This window comes from Zeus faber (assembly GCF_960531495.2).
Source record: "Zeus faber genome assembly, chromosome: 5".
Lineage (NCBI taxonomy): Eukaryota > Metazoa > Chordata > Actinopteri > Zeiformes > Zeidae > Zeus > Zeus faber.
Window position 1 is genome coordinate 28,063,840 of NC_137192.1, and position 19,416 is coordinate 28,083,255.

General features: G+C 43.3%; 2 protein-coding genes across 3 annotated transcripts; both read right to left on the reverse strand.

Annotated features, from left to right (window-relative positions):
* Positions 1-938: 938 nt before the first annotated feature.
* On the reverse strand, positions 939-4,816 carry LOC307230077 (retinol dehydrogenase 11-like). Of its 2 annotated transcripts, none has more exons than XM_080000276.1 (6): positions 4,513-4,816; positions 3,202-3,441; positions 2,902-2,991; positions 2,265-2,453; positions 1,419-1,528; positions 939-1,277 (listed from the first exon to the last, which is right to left on the reverse strand). In XM_080000276.1, the coding sequence occupies exons 1-6, from the start codon at positions 4,670-4,672 to the stop codon at positions 1,098-1,100; spliced, it is 969 nt and encodes a 322-aa protein (XP_079856402.1). In that variant the 5' UTR covers positions 4,673-4,816; the 3' UTR covers positions 939-1,097. The 2 variants fall into 2 exon arrangements, with proteins under 2 accessions (XP_079856402.1, XP_079856403.1); XM_080000277.1 differs by having other exon boundaries at positions 1,142-1,277; positions 2,270-2,453.
* A 6,563-nt stretch (positions 4,817-11,379) lies between these two features.
* Positions 11,380-18,290, reverse strand: LOC307230374 (retinol dehydrogenase 11-like). The gene is made up of 6 exons (XM_080000714.1): positions 18,079-18,290; positions 14,072-14,311; positions 13,295-13,384; positions 12,939-13,127; positions 11,897-12,006; positions 11,380-11,755 (listed from the first exon to the last, which is right to left on the reverse strand). The coding sequence occupies exons 1-6, from the start codon at positions 18,236-18,238 to the stop codon at positions 11,561-11,563; spliced, it is 984 nt and encodes a 327-aa protein (XP_079856840.1). The 5' UTR covers positions 18,239-18,290; the 3' UTR covers positions 11,380-11,560.
* Positions 18,291-19,416: the final 1,126 nt, after the last annotated feature.

The following is a 19,416-nucleotide window of genomic DNA, read 5'->3' on the forward strand; positions in this document are numbered from 1 at the left end:
CATACCACTAGATGATTGGAAACCACCTTATGATCATGACGGAGACGTTGAGACACAAATGTTAAAAGGTGAAGATTTTGCTCTAATTATGTTTATCCTTACTTATAGGATGTGTTGGTCATTATGTTCACACAATTAATTTTGTTGTTGTCATTATTTAGCGATAACCATTGCTTAATCTGCATTGTATTATGTATTTGTGGAATGTCTTCCTCTTCATTTATTCCATAATGTGATTTATGATTTTTGTTTTTGTTTTCTAGTTAGAATTGTGAATGGCTTCACACAGGATTTTTCCCTCCGTACGACCTGGGTTTTTTCTAGTGCGTTGTCATAGTATAGTGTAGATAACCCTTAATGGTCTTTTACTCTTCTCTGTATGACGTTATGTAAATGTTACTGAAGACAACAGAGAATCACATGGCTGGTCTCAGAATGGGACACAACCTCTCATGACTATTAACACCTCTTCAAGTAAAGTAGAGGCAGACTGATCAAGACCACTGCTTTGAAGCAGCTCTGAATCTTTCTCTTTATTCTGCAGAATTAATATGTTTAATACTCTCAGTTTTGTTTTCCTGTAGCGGGGAGATTAACCTCAGCGACAACGCAAGAGAATTTCTCCGACAGTAGGCTCACCGCCTTCAGTAGTAGAGCCTCTTGAGCTGGTGCAGGACAGTCAGAAGTTGTTCTCCCACTTCAGATCATTGGTGATGCTGATCACTGGAAATCTGAAATCAGCATTTCCACCATCTTCTTGGTGGTGTTGAGCTTAAGGCTGTTACGAGCACACCAGGCATGCATGTCAGGGTTAGACCCTCCTGCGGATGCCACTGACCAAGGCAACAGGTCAAGATCTGGAGTTGGTACCCGGGCAATGTCCATGTCCCCGACCCACCCGCTCCCAGACACATAGGACACTAGGATGGGCAAATATGGATACTGTAACTAATTTAATTTCAAATTAAAAGAACATAAAGAAAATGTCAAATGAGGAATGAAGATACTTGATTTTGCTAAAATCCTGCCAGTTTCAAACGCGCCCCACTTTCACAACATGTAATTTGACCCCAGTTGTGTTTTCAGACCTCGCCCAGCTAGTCCACTGAGGTCACTCTCTCAGAGAACTCAAAATCCTTGACGGCCAGTGCAGGGTCTTGGGCTTGTGGGGCGGGAAGAGCCAGGGAGCAATCACTGTCCACATACTTCCCAGTTATTCCCTCCATTTCCTCAGCAAGTGCACAGTATATGGTGCTGCGGGCCCCTTCCTCTGCAGACTGAGATATGGAGAGAGTTGGTGGACGCAGCAAAAACACAGACACACACAGAATATAGTGACAAGTAATGATGTCATTAAGGTACTCTAGCAAAACCATTTTGTGGCCAACTTCACGAGTGAAGCTCGAATACTGGCCCACCTTGAAAAAGAAGGTTCCAATCATGTTGAAGAACAATCTGATTGAAAAATGATAGTGCCTGATAATCTTTGTCATGACAATGCCTGGGTGGACAGAGTTTGCTGTGACACCTTTCACAAAAACAAAGAGAGAAAGGAACAATCAATGGAGAGCAAACAGAAGTTTTAGGTTGTGTGGCAGCTGGACCCTTTAGTTTAATACTTGGACAGATTTTGTGGATAACATGTTCACTGGGGGCAGTGTCGCATTTAGGAAATCCCAATGTAAAGAAACAGAAAAAATCCATTTTCCCCCTGCAAACCTGTTTTGAAAACTTTAGAACACAAAAGTCTGCGGCATTTTATTTTCCCTTTCAAACCCGCCTCAACTCAACCAACCAGCAGAGAAGCATAATTCAGTCTTAACACCACCTCCTCCTCACTAATCTTGCAACGCCAGACCTCCTTATCTGAAGAATTGAGGAAATATGCTCTCGACATCAAATGAAGTCTCTGAAGCCTTTACAGCTTCTTGGCTTGAAGACTCTGCTCAATGCAACACGCTGACTCCACCCACCAGAAGCAACAGGTCTGGTTACATTCACATGCACTTTAAACATTGACTTTAGTTCACAATGCTCACTTTACACAAATTTTGGAAAATGTCTCTGCTTACTTTTCCAAATTTGTGTAAACTTCTTATTTATGTCAATTACATTATATATTATTTTTACTTTAACTTAATTTGCACAAATTTCAGTGACAGCATGATGGTTAGGGTTACAATGTTATACATTGAAAAATACAACTTTCCTAGTTCTAAAACAAGTGAGATTTGTGTGGGGTTTATTAATAATATTTTGACTACCTGACCCCTGTAGTCTGCGTGCGAGCTCATTGGTGCAGATGAGGCTGTGAAGCTTGGTGTTGCAATAGATGTTATCCATCCTGTGGATTAAATTTTCTCCACGAAAGTGAGAGAAGTCCACTTTCCCTTTTCTGTGGATGGTAGAGTTGACATTTACAATACGAGCTGGGGCTGAACGCTTCATCAGATCTGAAATGAGAAAGAATTCGAAAATGAAGCCGGGATGGGGAACAGACATGTTCAGGAGGAAAGGTAAAATAGACAATTTGTAATTACCTTGTGTTAAAGAAGTGCTGTGAAGCGTGCAATGGAAATCTGATATTTAAATATATTTCTTTATAAACCTTTATTCATCCCACAATGGGGAAATTTGCATTTCTCCCATCCTAGGAACTGACATATCTAGGAGCAATGGGCTCTTAGACATACAGTATCTAAGAGGTGCCTGGGGAGCAGTTAGGGGGTTGGGAGTCTTGCTCAAGGACACATCAGCACACTATCTGGAGGAGATGGGGCTTGAACCAGCAATCTTCCACTTGCTAGATGTCCCACTCCACCTCCTGCGCCTGCGCCACCTCTTCATGTCTCAAGAAAATCTAGTACAGTTTGGTGCAAAACGGACCATAAGGTCTCTTACCCAGAAGCAGGTTGGTGAAAAGGAAGGGTCCGAGATGGTTTGCGGCAAAAGATGCCTCCAGCCCATCTTTGGTGATCCCCATTGGCAAACCTAAATTTAGAGATAAGAGAAATTAGAAGGCAGAACTTTGAGGGCATTGAGGACAAAATGATGCTTCTGTCATTCATTTATTTACTTAACTAAGACTTGAGGGAGTCAACAACATGAACCATGTGTGGGACTCTAACTACATGTTTGTAGTTGTATATCTATATCTACATATCTGTGTCAGTCTGTACTACTATTCCTTCTAATCCTGACCTGATACACCAGCATTGTTGACTAGTATGTGGAGAGCCGTCTCCTCCGCCATGAACTTCTTAGCAAATGTCCTGACAGAGTCCAGAGAGGATGTGTCCAACAGTCTCAGGTGAACATTGGAGTTCCCTGTCTGCTTTCGAATCTCTTCAAGTGCTGCATTCCCCCGCTCCTGGCTTCGACAAGCCAAGATAACACGGGCCCCACGACGCGCGAAGTCCATGGCGATAAACTTGCCGATTCCTGTCGGGAGACACAAGTGAATGGGAGTTGAGAGGGTGTTTGTTAGGGGGCAACAGGAAAGGTGATAAATGACAACACTGCAGACTGTGTTCTTCTTTTGGCCCCACAAGCTTGAGAGAGATGTTAATGTGCAAGTACATTTTTCTTGATCTGCATAGGAATACCTGTCAGCGAGTAAAATTAACATTGCCAAATGCGGGGGATTTTGCGGATATTTCATATATAAATATATAAATAAAAGTAGTCAGACCACCTATTGTTGATTTTGAGTTGCTGTGGGGAATAGAGTTTTGCATTCAGGCAGCTCTAACATTTGCTCTGTAATTACCTTACAAATCACAAATATCTTTACCATAAACTTGTGATTAAGATGAAAGATCATGTGATAGTTATTGAAAAAGATGTATTCTCAGTTTTAAAACTCCAGCCCTTGGGCTTCAAATAACATGAGTGTGCTCTGTTTACTCGGTATATATACTGTACAGCAACAAATTGTTTGTGTTTATCTGGAAGTTTCCACTGGCTGGTCAATTGGCTGAGTTATTCAGATAATTCTGATCTCGTTCAGTTTGATCGGTTATTTCAGTGTAACTACCAACTCTTCCAGGAATTGAGATGGTTAAGTAGAAACACATGGAACTACGTCACTTTTTTTTTTTGTTATTCCAGCCGCGTCTTGTTGATTTGAGATTATTCTAGTTTGGGTTTGCAAAAAAAACAACTGGCTAAACAGGGCACCCCTGCCCGTCTTTGTACAGCCCCGCACCGGTCCGCGACCCGGTGGTTGGGAACCACTGGTTTGGACTGACAAATAACAGTGTGCAACAGTGAAACCCTCCGCTCAGTTTTAGTCTTTTCAAAATTTGGTTATAGCGAAAACGAAAGAACAAGCAGTCAAAGAAAAGGGGTGATAAGCATTACAACAACTGGAAATAAATAAATAGATCTGTATCTCCAAGTGTTTGAAAATTTAAAAGCAGACAAGGGTTTTTAGAGAATTTTCCAATAGAGCACAAATAAGCCCCTAATTAGTGGAAAACAGCTGCAACGTTGACCAGAATGTTAACTGACCTGAGTTGGCCCCTGTGACTATCGCCGTCTTGCCGTCCAGATGGACGTGGCAGAGCCGCGGGTCCCAGGCTCCTCTGCGCTGGGTGCGCACCACGATCCCCAGCAACAGCGCGACCAGGGCCCACAACGGGTGACAGAACACGCTCCACAACAAAGTCATGTTACGAGAGCAGTGTCGCTGCTGGCGTGGAAAGGCAGCAGTCTCCGGTGAGTCACTTAGAATGCCCAGTTAATGGACCGTGTGGAGCGGTGCACAGTGCGCTTCATGCAGCTCGTTCAGCAGGAGCTGCCGTGTAGAGAGGCATGGATCAAGTGCACAGTGGGGGCTGGGGCGTACAAGTGCAGCTGCTTAAATAAGCATCTCACCGTCAGAACATGCAAACACAAATCCTGAATGTCTCTTCTAATCTCCTGGCTGCCCCCCAGGAGGAAGGACAAGCCAGGATGGGTCTAATGCAGAGGCCACATTTCACCAGCCTCCATCCAAAGCATGTGCGTGTGTGTGTGTGTGTGTGTGTGTATAACACATGCCCATGCATAACATGCATGTGTTATGCATGTGCATGTGTTATACATGTGTTATGATAGACAACACTATTGTGTTGTCTATCACATATCAATGTTTATATGTGTTTGCAATTTGTAATATCCTTGTTTAGACCTATATTTGGAAACAAGACTATAATTAACATGATTTACGGATGGGCTACATATGAAATAAAGAAAATATTACCGCATTATTTTACTTGCTATGTGCCCTAGATTATAGCTTCTGCGGACGGATATCACTTTTTGGCGTCTGAGAGTGAATAAAAGACAGAATAATAGGATGATCCTACAAGGTATATGTTAAATAGGATACGGAAACGTCTCACTTTGGTCATAAGAAGAAGAAGAGAAGAACAATCTTTAATCGTCACACATCACACCACACTACAAGACATGCACGCACACACACACACACGCACATGCTTTGGCTGGTGGCCGGTGAAATGAGGGCTCTGCGCTTAACCCATCCTGGCTTGTCCTTCCTCCGGGGGCACAGCCAGGAGCAGTGGGCAGCATTCGTGGACGTGCCCGGGGACCTGGTGATGAGTGTCCATCGCTGGTCAGACGATGATGTGTGCATGTTTTTGGTGGGGGTCCTTACTGACGTGAGGTGGAGGAAACCCCATGTAAGCACGGGGAGAACATGTGAACTCCACACAGAAAGGCTCCCATTTGGGAAATAACCCGCCGGAGCACGGTGCCAAAAGCGCCCCAGGCGGAATCGAAACCAGGACCTTCTGACAATATGTGATGAAAATTAAAACGTAAAACCATAATCAGATCAGGCATCTCTACCCAAACAACCTGTTTGTACCCCCCCCCCCGTAATGCACATGGTTTGGTCCATTCTCCACAAGCAGAAAAACGCAGAAAAAAAACGCTGATCTGACAGTTGCTCCTGCAGGTAGCAGCATTCACGAGAGATAACCTATCTAACTATGCCCCCCTCAAAAACTAAATCGGGTTTCCAGAAAAGCAAAGTAAGTCAGAGTTTTTTATGTTATGGTTAAAATCCTGTTGAACGTCCTCAGGAATGCCCACATAATGTCTTGACTGTCTTGACAAGCTCTAGTGCTGAGGTTGCTGTGTCGTGTATTACTGCTCTGTTTATGTTATCTCCTATTGTACTATTGCAACTTAGGATTACTGGTTTGACTCTGCACATTTCACTACTATTTGCTGATCTGCCAACAAAATTGTGTTTCCAGACACACCCGCTATTCAGGTAAGTCCTCTCTTATGTGGGCGTGCTCTTAGCCAGGTGCAAGTCCTAATCACATGAGCAGCCGTATTCTATCACCTATTTATGGTCCTGCCCTTGAAGCGTAAGCTTCAAGCGTTGGCCCATTTGTCGTCGCTCTTGTGTAAAGACGCACGTCTACCTCTGCACGTCCACCGAACAAGGCAAACCTACCTTCTTTTTCTCACTCCATACAAAATGTGCTACTACCACATCTCTACAACTTCAAGGTCACCCAGAAAGCCTCGTTATACCATACGGCGATGCAATCCGGGTAACCTCAGGTCTCTACAGCAAACATCTACTGCAAAGACCTCCTTCTCTGTTGGCTTGTGGAATTGTCGATCTGCAGTTAACAAGGCAGACTTCATCTCTTGTCATGCCAACCACCTCTCCTTGAAGCTCCTTGCTTTCACTGAGACGTGGATTAAACCGGAGGATAGCGCAACAACGGCTGCACTCTCCACAAACTACACATTCTCCCACACATCCAGACCATCTGGCCGTGGTGGTGGGACTAGCCTGCTAATTTCCAACACATGGAAATTAAATCCACTGCTGCCTTTAAACAACTTTACGCTCACGCCGTCCTGGTGACTGCTCCGGTGAAAGCCTATGTGGTCGTCATCTACCGTCCACCAGGACAACTAGGTGACTTCCTACATGAGCTTGACACCCTGCTGTCATCAATTCCTGAGCACAATTGTCCCATGCTCGTCCTCGGAGACATGAACATCCACTTGGACAGTGCGAGCTCGGCTGACTTCCTGTTTTTGGTTCGCTCATTCGACCTAGGACAGGTCCCAACTCCACTGACTCACAAGGCTGGCAAAGAGCTTGTTCTCATTCTTGCTCGGAGCTGTACCACGGACAACCCTAAGGGTCACCCCTCTTCATCTCTCAGACCACTTCTTCATCCACTTCAATGTCCAGCTCCCAAAACAACTCCCCACCTCCCCACCCATGGTTACCATCTGCCGCAATCTCCGCAACCTGGCTCCCACCCACTTCTCCTCTGTGCTCTCCTCTTCTCTTCCACCTCACGGCACTTTCTCCTCTCTGCAGGTTAATGATGCCACTGATTCTCTCTGCTCCACCTTGAGCTCATGTCTGGATAGCCTGTGTCCACTATCCACCAGACCTGCTCGATCAACCCAGTCGCACCCTTGGCTGACTGACACCCTCCGGACAACGCGCACTGACCTCAGAGCAGCAGAGAGGAAATGGCACGAATCCAAAACAATTAAAGATCTTGCAAGCTACCAGACACTGCTGTCCTCCTTCCCTTCCAGCATCACTGCTGCTAAGAAGGCCTTCTTCAATGATAGGATCAACGGTGCCACAGGCACGCGTAAGTTATTCGCCACCTTCAAGTCTCTGCTTACCCTCCACCACCTCCCCCAGCTACTAACCTCACTGCTGACTGCCTTGCCTCCTTTTTTACTAACAAAGTGGCAGCCATCAGCAGCCAATTCACTAAACGACTTACTCACAACCTGTCTTCTCCAGCCCTAGGCTCATCGTTCCCTGGTTTCACCCCCCTCGCTGAAAGTGAGGTACCTAAACTACTAACATGTAGTCGTCCTACTACCTGTCCGCTAGATCCGATCCCATCTAACCTCCTTAAAGCCATATCACCGACTATCACCCCGGCAATCACACATATGATTAATTCTTCCCTAACTTCCGGCACTTTCCCCTCCGCTTTCAAAGTGGCTAGGGTCGCACCACTGCTCAAAAAACCCTCACTCGATCCTACTCAAGTATAAAACTGTCTTAGTTGACGATTATCATCGTCAACTAAACCTGGCAAAAAACGGAACTGCTGGTCTACCCGGCCAAACAAGGTATTTATCACAACATTGATATTAAAATTGACTCTCTATCTCTTGTTCCTACCAAGGCTGCAAGGAATCTAGGTGTCATTATTGATGACCAACTGACATTCTCGGACCATATTGCCGCCGTCTCCCGGTCCTGCCGCTTCGCACTATTCAACATCCGAAAAGTCAGGCTGTACCTGACCCAATATGCCACTCAACTGCTGATACAAACCTTGGTGATGTCCCGTCTCGACTACTGCAACGCTCTCTTAACAGGCTTGCCGGCCTGTGCGGTGAAGTCACTGCAGATGATACAGAATGCCGCAGCGCGACTGGTGTTCAACCAGCCAAAGAGGGCACATGTCACTCCGCTGCTCATCGAGCTCCACTGGTTACCTGTAGCCGCTCGCATCAAGTTCAAGTCTCTTATGCTGGCCTACAGCACGTGTTACCCCCCGAATGCTGCGCTCATCAAATGAGTGTCGCCTGGCTCTGCCGGCCGTACAACCACGACAATCCAGGTTATTCTCATTTGTAGTTCGATGTTGGTGGAACAAGCTGCCAAAAATCACCAGAGCAGGGACCTCCCTCTCTGCCTTTAAGAAGCACTTGAAGACCCAGCTCTTCAGAGAGTATCTCCCCTCCTAACTTACAATTACTTAGCACTACCTAGCAGTATTTATTGTTACACTAATGTCTCTGTCGCAATGTAGCTTGAATGTTATTCTCCCTTGTAAGTCACTTTGGATAAAAGCGTCTGCTAAATGACGAAATGTAAATGTAAATGTACTGTTGCAGTTTCACAGATGCTTGTTCTCTGTAGGTACCACATTTATGCCTGACGTCCACATAGTTCAGGATTTTTATTTTATTTTGGGTATGTTATTTAGGCATGTTTTTAGGAATTATTATTATTATTATTACAGAGCGCAGAAGAGGGTTAGCCTTGTTTATAAGAATTGGTAATCAATTATTTAATCTGAAACATGGATCATTGGTAATTTCTATATTAAAACTGACCACAATACCATATAAAAACATTATAAAAACTATAATAACTACACAAAAATTGTGTAGTATTTATATTAAAGCATCATAAAAATCTCATGACACAGACAGCTTTTGTTAACATTAGGAACCAAAAATGTTTGCGATACTGTTAATATAGGCAAAGGATGAAGGTGGACACTACAATCTGCACAATTGCAGTATAGAGCAGAAGAAGCTTATAGCAGCACATTTAATAATACATATTGATTAGTATGTTATTTTAATCTGAAACATTCTGATTTCTTTGTTAGGGGCTCGGTAGGCTTTTTTTCATGGGGCCCCAAAATTCTGGCAACGCCCCTGTATACTACATACACTATACCAGACTACTGCTTAAGAGAGGCTTTTGATGAGTGGACTCTGACCGCCTCATCTAGAACAGCCTTTAGGTCTGCAGCATTTTCTTTGCAGCAGTGCTGCTCTGTGTATACTGCAGTGGACGGATCCTATAAGTGGAGTCACAGCTTTCACCTTGGGTGAGGACTCCACTGTGCTGGACCAGCATCGCACGGCCCCATCAGAGCTCACTCCCACACATTTGCACCAATCAATCCTGTTTGAAACTATGAACACGTTATAGAACCCAGAATCGCGATTGTGGCGCCTCCCCTTGCGGCTGCCTGCGCGAGCACCTTGTTTCGATTACGCACATTTTGGTATTTTTTAGTAGTAGTATAGAGCTTATAGAGCTTATTGTGCGTAATCACGGGGTGTCATGACATTTCACTGCATATATGTATGACCCTATATATATGTATGTGACAAATAATCTCTTGAACTTGAACTTCAACGTTCAGAATGTCAAAAATGGTTCTCCAGAATTGTACGGTACGAGACATAATAAGTGCTGCTCAGGGAGCTGTATGCGCTATGATAGGTGAGTCGTGTTGTACCAACACTCCTGCCAATGATGTAGAATCAGGGAATTCGTCTTCAGCAACACAGGCTAAGAAAGAGTTACGTGATCCATTTACTTGGTTAAGAAATGCACTAGGGGCATGGATTTCTACGTTCATAAAAATATTGATACCTGTAGTGATAATGTGTTTAATGCTATGTTGCTGTCTTGCGTGTATAATATCTATCCTTCGTAAGATAATTACTAATATGATGGAGGGACACTTTGTCTCCATACCACTAGATGATTGGAAACCACCTTATGATCATGACCGAGACGTTGAGACACAAATGTTAAAAGGTGAAGATTTTGGTCTAATTATGTTTATCCTTACTTATAGGATGTGTTGGTCATTATGTTCACACAATTAATTTTGTTGTTGTCATTATTTAGCGATAACCATTGCTTAATCTGCATTGTATTATGTATTTGTGGAATCTCTTCCTGTTCATTTATTCCATAATGTGATTTATGATTTTGTTTTTGTTTTCTAGTTAGAATTTTGAATGGCTTCACACAGGATTTTTCCCTCCGTACGACCTGGGTTTTTTCTAGTGCGTTGTCATAGTATAGTGTAGATAACCCTTAATGGTCTTTTACTCTTCTCTGTATGACGTAATGTAAATGTTACTGAAGACAACAGAGAATCACATGGCTGGTCTCAGAATGGGACACAACTTTCATGACTATTAAAGCCTCTTCAAGTAAAGTAGAGGCAGACTGATCTAGACCACTGCTTTGAAGCAGCTCTGAATCTTTCTCTTTATTCTGCAGAATTAATATGTTTAATACTCTCAGTTTTGTTTTCCTGTAGCGGGCAGATTAACCTCAGCGACAACGCAAGAGAATTTCTCCTACAGTAGGCTCACCGCCTCCAGTAGTAGAGCCTCTTGAGCTGGTGCAGGACAGTCAGAAGTTGTTCTCCCACTTCAGATCATTGGTGATGCTGATCACTGGAAATCTGAAATCAGCATTTCCACCATCTTCTTGGTGGTGGTGAGCTTAAGGCTGTTACGAGCACACCAGGCATGCATGTCAGGGTTAGACCCTCCTGCGGATGCCACTGACCAAGGCAACAGGTCAAGATCTGGAGTTGGTACCCGGCAATGTCCATGTCCCCGACCCACCCGCTCCCAGACACATAGGACACTAGGATGGGCAAATTCGGATACTGTAACTAATCTCCCCCCGAAGGATTAATAAAGTATGAAAAAAAAAAAAAAAATGCTTTTCAATAGCAAAAGTGTGTCATGATCTGTATGTAAGAAGAACTCAGATTCCATGTGGTTAGGTGGAATTCAATTTAATTGAGACATGCACATGGAGTGAGCATATAGAACATCCAACATCGACCATCTCTGTGATTCAAATGAAAAGAATATAAAGAAAATGTTAAATGAGGAATGAAGACACTTTATTTTGCTAAAATCCTGCCAGTTTCAAACGCGCCCCACTTTCACAACATGTAATTTGACCCCAGTTGTGTTTTCAGATCTCGCCCAGCGAGTCCACTGAGGTCACTCTCTCAGAGAACTCAAAGTCCTTGACGGCCAGTGCAGGGTCTTGGGCTTGTGGGGCGGGAAGAGCCAGGGAGCAATCACTGTCCACATACTTCCCAGTTATTCCCTCCATTTCCTCAGCAAGTGCACAGTATATGGTGCTGCGGGCCCCTTCCTCTGCAGACTGAGATATGGAGAGAGTTGGTGGACGACGCAAAAACACAGACACACACAGAATAAAGTGACAAGTAATGATGTCATTAAGGTACTCTAGCAAAACCATTTTGTGACCAACTTCACGAGTAAAGCTCGAATACTGGCCCACCTTGAAAAAGAAGGTTCCAATCATGTTGAAGAACAATCTGATTGAAAAATTATAGTGCCTCATCATCTCTGTCATGACAATGCCTGGGTGGACAGAGTTTGCTGTGACACCTTTCACAAAAACAAAGAGAGAAAGGAAGAAAAAAAGGTGGGGGGGCAGGAGGTTCAATGGAGCAATCAATGGAGAGCAAACAGAAGCCGTAGGAACTATAAAAAAAAGTTTTAGGTTGTGTGGCAGCTGAACCCTTTAATACTTGGACAGATTTTGTGGTAAACGTGTCCACTCGGGGCAGTGTCGCATTTAGTGAACATAACAATGTAAAGAAAAAGAACAAACCCTTTTTTCCCCTCCAAATTTAATTTGAATTTATTTAAACTGTATTACCCAAACTTATCCAAAAAAATGTAGCTCTGGACAAATTCTCGTCAACATTCTTTGGATAACTAAGCTCTGGATTCCAGAGGCAACCATTAGATTGGCTCCGAGTTTGAAAGAACACACCGCGGAAATGGCACCACTGGTTTGCCTTCCTGTCCGGGTAGAAACAAGTATTCTTTCTGAAGTTTAGCTACGCTAACGTCAAAAATGGATGAAAACTCCGAGGTGAGATATGCTTCTGTTTTGCCAGAAATATGCTCTGGACATCAAATGGAGTCTCTGAAGCCTTTACAGCTTCTTGGCTTGAAGACTCTGCTCAATGCAACACGCTGACTCCACCCACCAGAAGCAACAGGTCTGGTTACATTCACATGCACTTTATACTTTGACTTTAGTTCACAATGCTCACTTTAAAAAAAAATTGGAAAATGTCTCTGCTTACTTTACCAAATTTGTGTGAAGTTCTGTTTTGTTTATGTAAATATTATTTTTACTTTTACTTTTTTCCACTATTTATCTCCACGCTGACAATTTGCACAAAGTGTAAGCATTTCAGTGGCAGCATGATGGTTAGGGTTACAATGTTATACATTGAAAAATAAAACTTTCCTAGTTCTAAAACAAGTGAGATTTGTGTGGGGTTTATTAATAATATTTTGACTACCTGACCCCTGTAGTCTGCGTGCGAGCTCATTGGTGCAGATGAGGCTGTGAAGCTTGGTGTTGCAATAGATGTTATCCATCCTGTGGATTAAATTTTCTCCACGAAAGTGAGAGAAGTCCACTTTCCCTTTTCTGTGGGTGCTAGAGTTGACATTTACAATACGAGCTGGGGCTGAACGCTTCATCAGATCTGAAATGAGAAAGAATTAGAAAATGAAGAAACGTCACATTACGTTACATTTTGTAATTACCTTGTGTTAAAGAAGTGCTGTGAAGCGTGCAAGAAATCCGATATTCTTTCATGTCTCAAGAAAATCTAGTACAGTTTGGTGCAAAACGGACCATAAGGTCTCTTACCCAGAAGCAGGTTGGTGAAAAGGAAGGGTCCAAGATGGTTTGTGGCAAAAGATGCCTCCAGCCCATCTTTGGTTATCCCCATTGGCAAACCTAAATTTAGCGATAAGAGAAATTAGAAGGCAGAACTTTGAGGGCATTGAGGACAAAATGATGCTTCTGTCATTCATTTATTTACTTAACTAAGTCAAGATTCAAGATTCAAGAGTCAAGATTTTTATTTGTCACATACATATACATACTTCCATACATATATGCAGTGAAATGTAATGCAACGCACCCGGTGATAGCACACAATATGTCCTAGGAAAAAGTACAAAAATAAAATAAAATAAAAAGTAGAAAATTCCTTTCTAATAGACCGACTGACTCCTAAAACGTAATACAGTAAGTGGAATACTTATAGAATAAGATAAAAATATATAGAATAAAATACAATAAAAATAAATTGAAATAAAATGGAATAGATAGAAGGAATATGCCTATGTATATACAGATATGTGCATTTAAAGTGGCATGTGAATTAAAGTGGCATGTGAATGTGAATAGTGTGAGGTAGTGTTTGCGATAATACAGCACAGTATACAACAGTACGGCGCAGCAATACGGCATCACGAACAACCCTGAACAGTGATACAGTATGCGGTACAGTATGCTAAGTATGTCTTGAGGGAGTCAACAATGCGAACCATGTGTTGGACTCTAATTACATGTTTGTACATTTATATCTATATCTACATATCTGTGTCAGTCTGTACTACTATTCCTTCTAATCCTGACCTGATACACCAGCATTGTTGACTAGTATGTGGAGAGCCGTCTCCTCCGCCATGAACTTCTTAGCAAATGTCCTGACAGAGTCCAGAGAGGATGTGTCCAACAGTCGCAGATGAACATTGGAGTTCCCTGTCTGCTTTCGAATCTCTTCAAGTGCTGCATTCCCCCGCTCCTGGCTTCGACAAGCCAAGATAACACGGGCCCCACGACGCGCGAAGTCCATGGCAATAAACTTGCCGATTCCTGTCGGGAGACACAAGTGAATGGGAGGTGAGAGGATGTTTGTTAGGGGACAACAGGAAAGGTGATAAATGCAGACTGGATTATACTTTTGGCCCCTCAAGCTTGAGAGAGATGTTAATGTGCATGCACATTTTTCTTGATGTGCATAAGAATACCTGTCAGGGTGTAAAATCAACATTGCCAAATGCGGGTGATTTTGCGGACATTTTAATGAGAAGTGGCAACATAATGAGACAAAGAGATAAAGTTGCGCGACTGGCTGGGGTCTGGGCAGTTAAGCTAAACAATGTATTGCTCCCACTGTCTACTCCACACCTTCTATGTCTTAGGTATAATTTATATTATATTTAGCCTTTAATGTTAATTTTTTCAAAGTGGCTAGTCAAAAAGAAGAGTTGCCCCTGGAAGTGGAGAATCCACTGGGACTGGCTAGTGCATACAAATGTTCATTTCAGACACTGATACCAGTATCTTGAGTGTCTATCTCCATCCCTATATGTGGTGTGGGGATGGTGTGGTTTGAGCAGCCACACTTGTACTCAGTCTTGGTAATTGGGGCCCAGGATCAGTGTGGCTGTATACCTGTTGCTCGTTGGTTGGTCTTATGGGCAACAGGTAAAATCCCTATCCCAACACACACACAGGAGAAGAGCCCTTGTCATGAAATGCTGTTTATCTGCTCCTGGAATTGTTCCACCTAGCCCCCTCTCCTTGTGTCAGAGTCTATACTTTTAGTTATGGGAACCCTGTGTGAGAGTCCAGGCACTCTTTTTCATTCTTTTTTCTCTGCTTGGTGGGGAGGGGGGGGGGGTAGGCTTCAGCCAGGGAGTCTCCCTGGTCTCAGTTTGGTGTTGGGGTTATATGTTGTGGGGATGGTGTGGTTTGAGCAGCCACATCTGTCCTGGGTCTAGGTAATTGGGGCCCAAGATCAGTGTGGCTGTACACCTGTTGCTCATTGGTTGGTCTTACGAGCAACAGGTCCCAATCACAGCTCTCCCTGCTGATTGTTTGCACTTGGTGTGCCCTATGAATAACACTCTGTCGAATATCCCAGTGTTGAGTCTCGGAGAAGTAAGGCCCAGACACACCACACCGGCCGGCGTTGAGCATCTGTAGCCGATGATCAGCAGTAGTATTTGGCTGATTTAGCGTGTTAAGACCGCCGGTGATTAGAGCTCTCAGCAAACAAGACTTTTCTAAAAGGGGTATACCTAAAGAGTAAGTCCACAAGCAAACACCAAGGGCTGACACCGGCAGTTCTATTTGTAACCTTACTTCAGTAATATTCCTGATAACATTCTTTGTTTAAATTTCCGCGATCCATGAATATGGATCAGCCACCTAGGTAGGTGTGGAGACTTATTTCCCCCTGCGCAGAACATATAGCAGTTGCATGTCATCCATCAGCTGTAGTTCTTGTGGTGTGTTCAAGTGCAAATTTTCTGAGCAACGGTGGCCTTGGTTGCCGCTAGTTCTTTGTTGTTTTGATGTGCCTGGGCCTCAACAGAACCCTGACAGTTCCTGCATGGACATCCCATCCCATCGCTGCAAAAGGCTGCTGGAGCCCTTTTGGTTCAGGGCACCGGTCACTCTGTGCAAGTCGCACAAGTCGACTCTTGATCCAGCAAAAGAGCCCCAAGACATCACTCTTCCTCCTCCATCTCTGGCTGTTGGTGTCATATACCAAGGAACCATGCCTACTCCATGGCGTACAAAAACCCTCCTAGTAAAACCACAGTTTAAAATTTTGATTCCTCGGTCCACAAGACCTTCTTCCAGTCTTCAGTACACCACTGGCGGTGCTTCATGGCCCAGGCATGTATCTGTTTCTTCAGTCACCCAGAGCTTGGTGAATCCCCGTTCGGCCCCAGTGCCAACAGAGCATGTGCACCAACCGAGCCAGATAACTTCCAGTTTAGCCATCCGCTTTCTAGAATGTGATTAAATAATTTCATTGCAAAATTCTAGGCTTTCCAAATGTTATCGGACCGAATGGATCAAATTCTAATCGCGAAACGAGTCATTTGGAGGGGTTAGTGACGCTTAAAAAAAAAATGTGTCCACCATTTTACAGCAGCTCCTTTTCCCATGATTCTGTGCAAGAAATGTTTTTTGGGCCCCTGTCGAACCCGGTTGTAATTGGCTTCAAAGCCAGAGTGTTGCTCAGAAGAAGCACTCAACCTGTTAAACAACTACTCTCACTCACAAGCTCACGAGTCAGAGCTGCTCAACTCCAGTTGACAGCAAAGATCAAGTCATCCTGTCACTCACTCGCACCCGCTGAACCAATGAGTTCCACCTACTCCCAGTCCCCACTGAGTCACACCATCCAGCCACAGGAAGATGATCCATATCATTGTGATAAAAGAGTGAAAGATCAAGAGATTTCAAAGATAAAGCGTAGCACAGGGTCTAGAACTCTGAGGAGAAACAGAAAGAAGATGTATTATTGGGACACGTACGTCAATAGTTTGGTGTTTTTTTGGATATTTAAGTGTGACCTAAAGCAGACGGTAAATATCTATTGTATAAAATATGTCGACGAGACGTCCCCACGAAGATAGACAACACCACAAACTTCATTACTTATTTAGACCTACTTGACATATTTATTTTGTTTGATTTGTTTGATCAAAATGTTATTTAAGTGCAATAATACGGCTGCACTCACGAACGGAAATTTTTTGATTGATACACGTAATAATATTCATAATATGTATCTATTTATTCATTTTTTAAATGGCGTTAACTGACTGGACCGACGGATTTTTATTTTAATATTCAATAAAAAAATATTATAAAGCTACACGCCTTGATGATGTCATTCTCTATGTAGCCTGCTTATCCATTGATTTTAAGCTCAATAAACGCAGATAATATTTCGCTGGAAACTCCCATTTGTCTGGGAATTTAAATCTTCCAGACCACGTTGACCGGCACTGATTTGTTCTCATGGAAACTCTTAAGGCCTTATTTGAGAATGTTAAATTAAATGGGTTTTTTTTATTACTTTTGAGACCCCGCGGGTACCCTGAATATAAAACAAAACTAGTCAGACCACTTATTGTTGATTTTGAGTTGCTGTAGGGAATAGAGTGTTTTCCACTGTGTGAGGAACCTCTGTTTGCATTCAGGCAGCTCTAAAATGTGCCCTGTAATTACCTTACAAATGACAAATACCTTTACCATAAGCTTATGATAAAGATTAAAGATCATGTGATAGTTATTGAAAAATATGTATTCTCAGTTTTAAAACTCCAGCCCTTGGGCTTCAAATAACATCTTTTTACTCGGTATATTTAGTGCACAGCAACAAATTGTTAATGTTTATCTGGACGTTTCCACTGGCTGGTCTGTCGGCTGAGTTATTCGGGTCATTCTGATCTCGTTCAGTTATTTCATTGTAACTACCAACTCTTCCAGGAATTGAGATGGTTAAGTAGAAACTCATGGAAGTACTTCACATGCATCTTACTTACCAGCCATGTGTTTTCGATTTGAGATCGCTCTGTTTGGGCTTTGCCAAAAAAAACAACAACAACAAAAACCGGTGTGAACAGACCCCATAGCGAAGACGAAGGAACAAGCAGTCGTTGAAAAGGGGTGATAAGCATTACAACAACTGGAAATAAATAAATAGATCTGTATCTCCAAGCGTTTGAAAATGTTAAAGCAGACAAGGGTTTTTAGAGAATTTTCCAATAGAGCACAAATAAGCCCCCAATTAGTGGAAAACAGCTGCAACGTTGACCAGAAAGTTAACTGACCTGAGTTGGCCCCTGTGACTATCGCCGTCTTGCCGTCCAGACGGACGCGGCAGAGCCGCGGGTCCCAGGCTCCTCTCCGCTGGACGCGCACCACGATCCCCAGCAACACCGCGACCAGGGCCCACAACGGGTGACAGAACACGCTCCACAACAAAGTCATGTTACGAGAGCAGTGTCGCTGCTGGCGTGGAAAGGCAGCAGTCTCCGGTGAGTCACTTAGAATGCCCAGTTAATGGACCGTGTGGAGCGGCGCACAGTGCGCTTCATGCAGCTCGTTCAGCAGGAGCCCCGGTGGGCGTGAAGTTAGTGAAGGGGGGCGGACGGGGGTGACAAATTTGAACCACATTGAATAAAAGATCAAAAGCTCTTTCTCTCCCGTCTCCAATTGAACTGAGACAGTTACGTTAGTACTTCGGTTATCTTGGTACGGTGTTACTTCTGTACTGATTTTCTTTTTTTCCTAATTACGTTTTAAATTCTGCTTGAAGTCGAAAACCCTTAAGTTTGAGGTGTTTTCAACTCAAAATCGAGGGATTAAGGGGCCGTTTTACGTTGAGCAAACCTCAAAATTTATACGTTTCACGAATTTAAGTCACATTTTAAAGTGCAACCAATGATTCCAAGCTAGTTGTTTTTTTTTCCAAATCGGTGTACAGTTTATAAAACGGGCTCGCTGTTTCCTAACATTTTTATGACACCATTTTTTAATTATGGGCTGTATTTCTGGGAATAAAACGGTAAAAAAAAAAAAAAAAAATCTCGGCTCGCCGTCAGCGGGCTGGTTGACATGATGACGTCACGTATGCGACGCCAGATCTGTTGACCATAAAGGCGGAGAGAGTGTGCACAGATGTGGATCAACATGCACATCTGGAAGATGCTGATCTCTAGTTTCCAGAACTGTTTGCGGTTGCGGCACGTTCTATTTTTATGAACGAGTGAAAAAAACCCAACTTGGCGCTCGCTTACGCTCTCGTCGCGTTCAGGGCGTTAAGAAACACAAAAGCTTTATTATTATTATTATTATTATTATTATTATTATTATTATTATTATTATTAGCATCGATGAGAGGGGGCGTTTCACTTGCAGTCCGCGGACAAAGCCCCTCTGAGTTCGCGACGGACACCAGAGATTGGAAGGGGACCGGTGTCGCGCCAAAAGGTGACCGTCCGCCGAAAAGTGATTGCCGTCCGCTGGGTTCAAGTTCAAATTCAAGTTTAAATTCAAGAGATTATTTGTCACATACATATACGTATGTATACCGTCATACATATATGCAGTGAAATGTGATCACCCGGTGATCACGCACAATAAGCTCTATAAACTCTAATAATGCG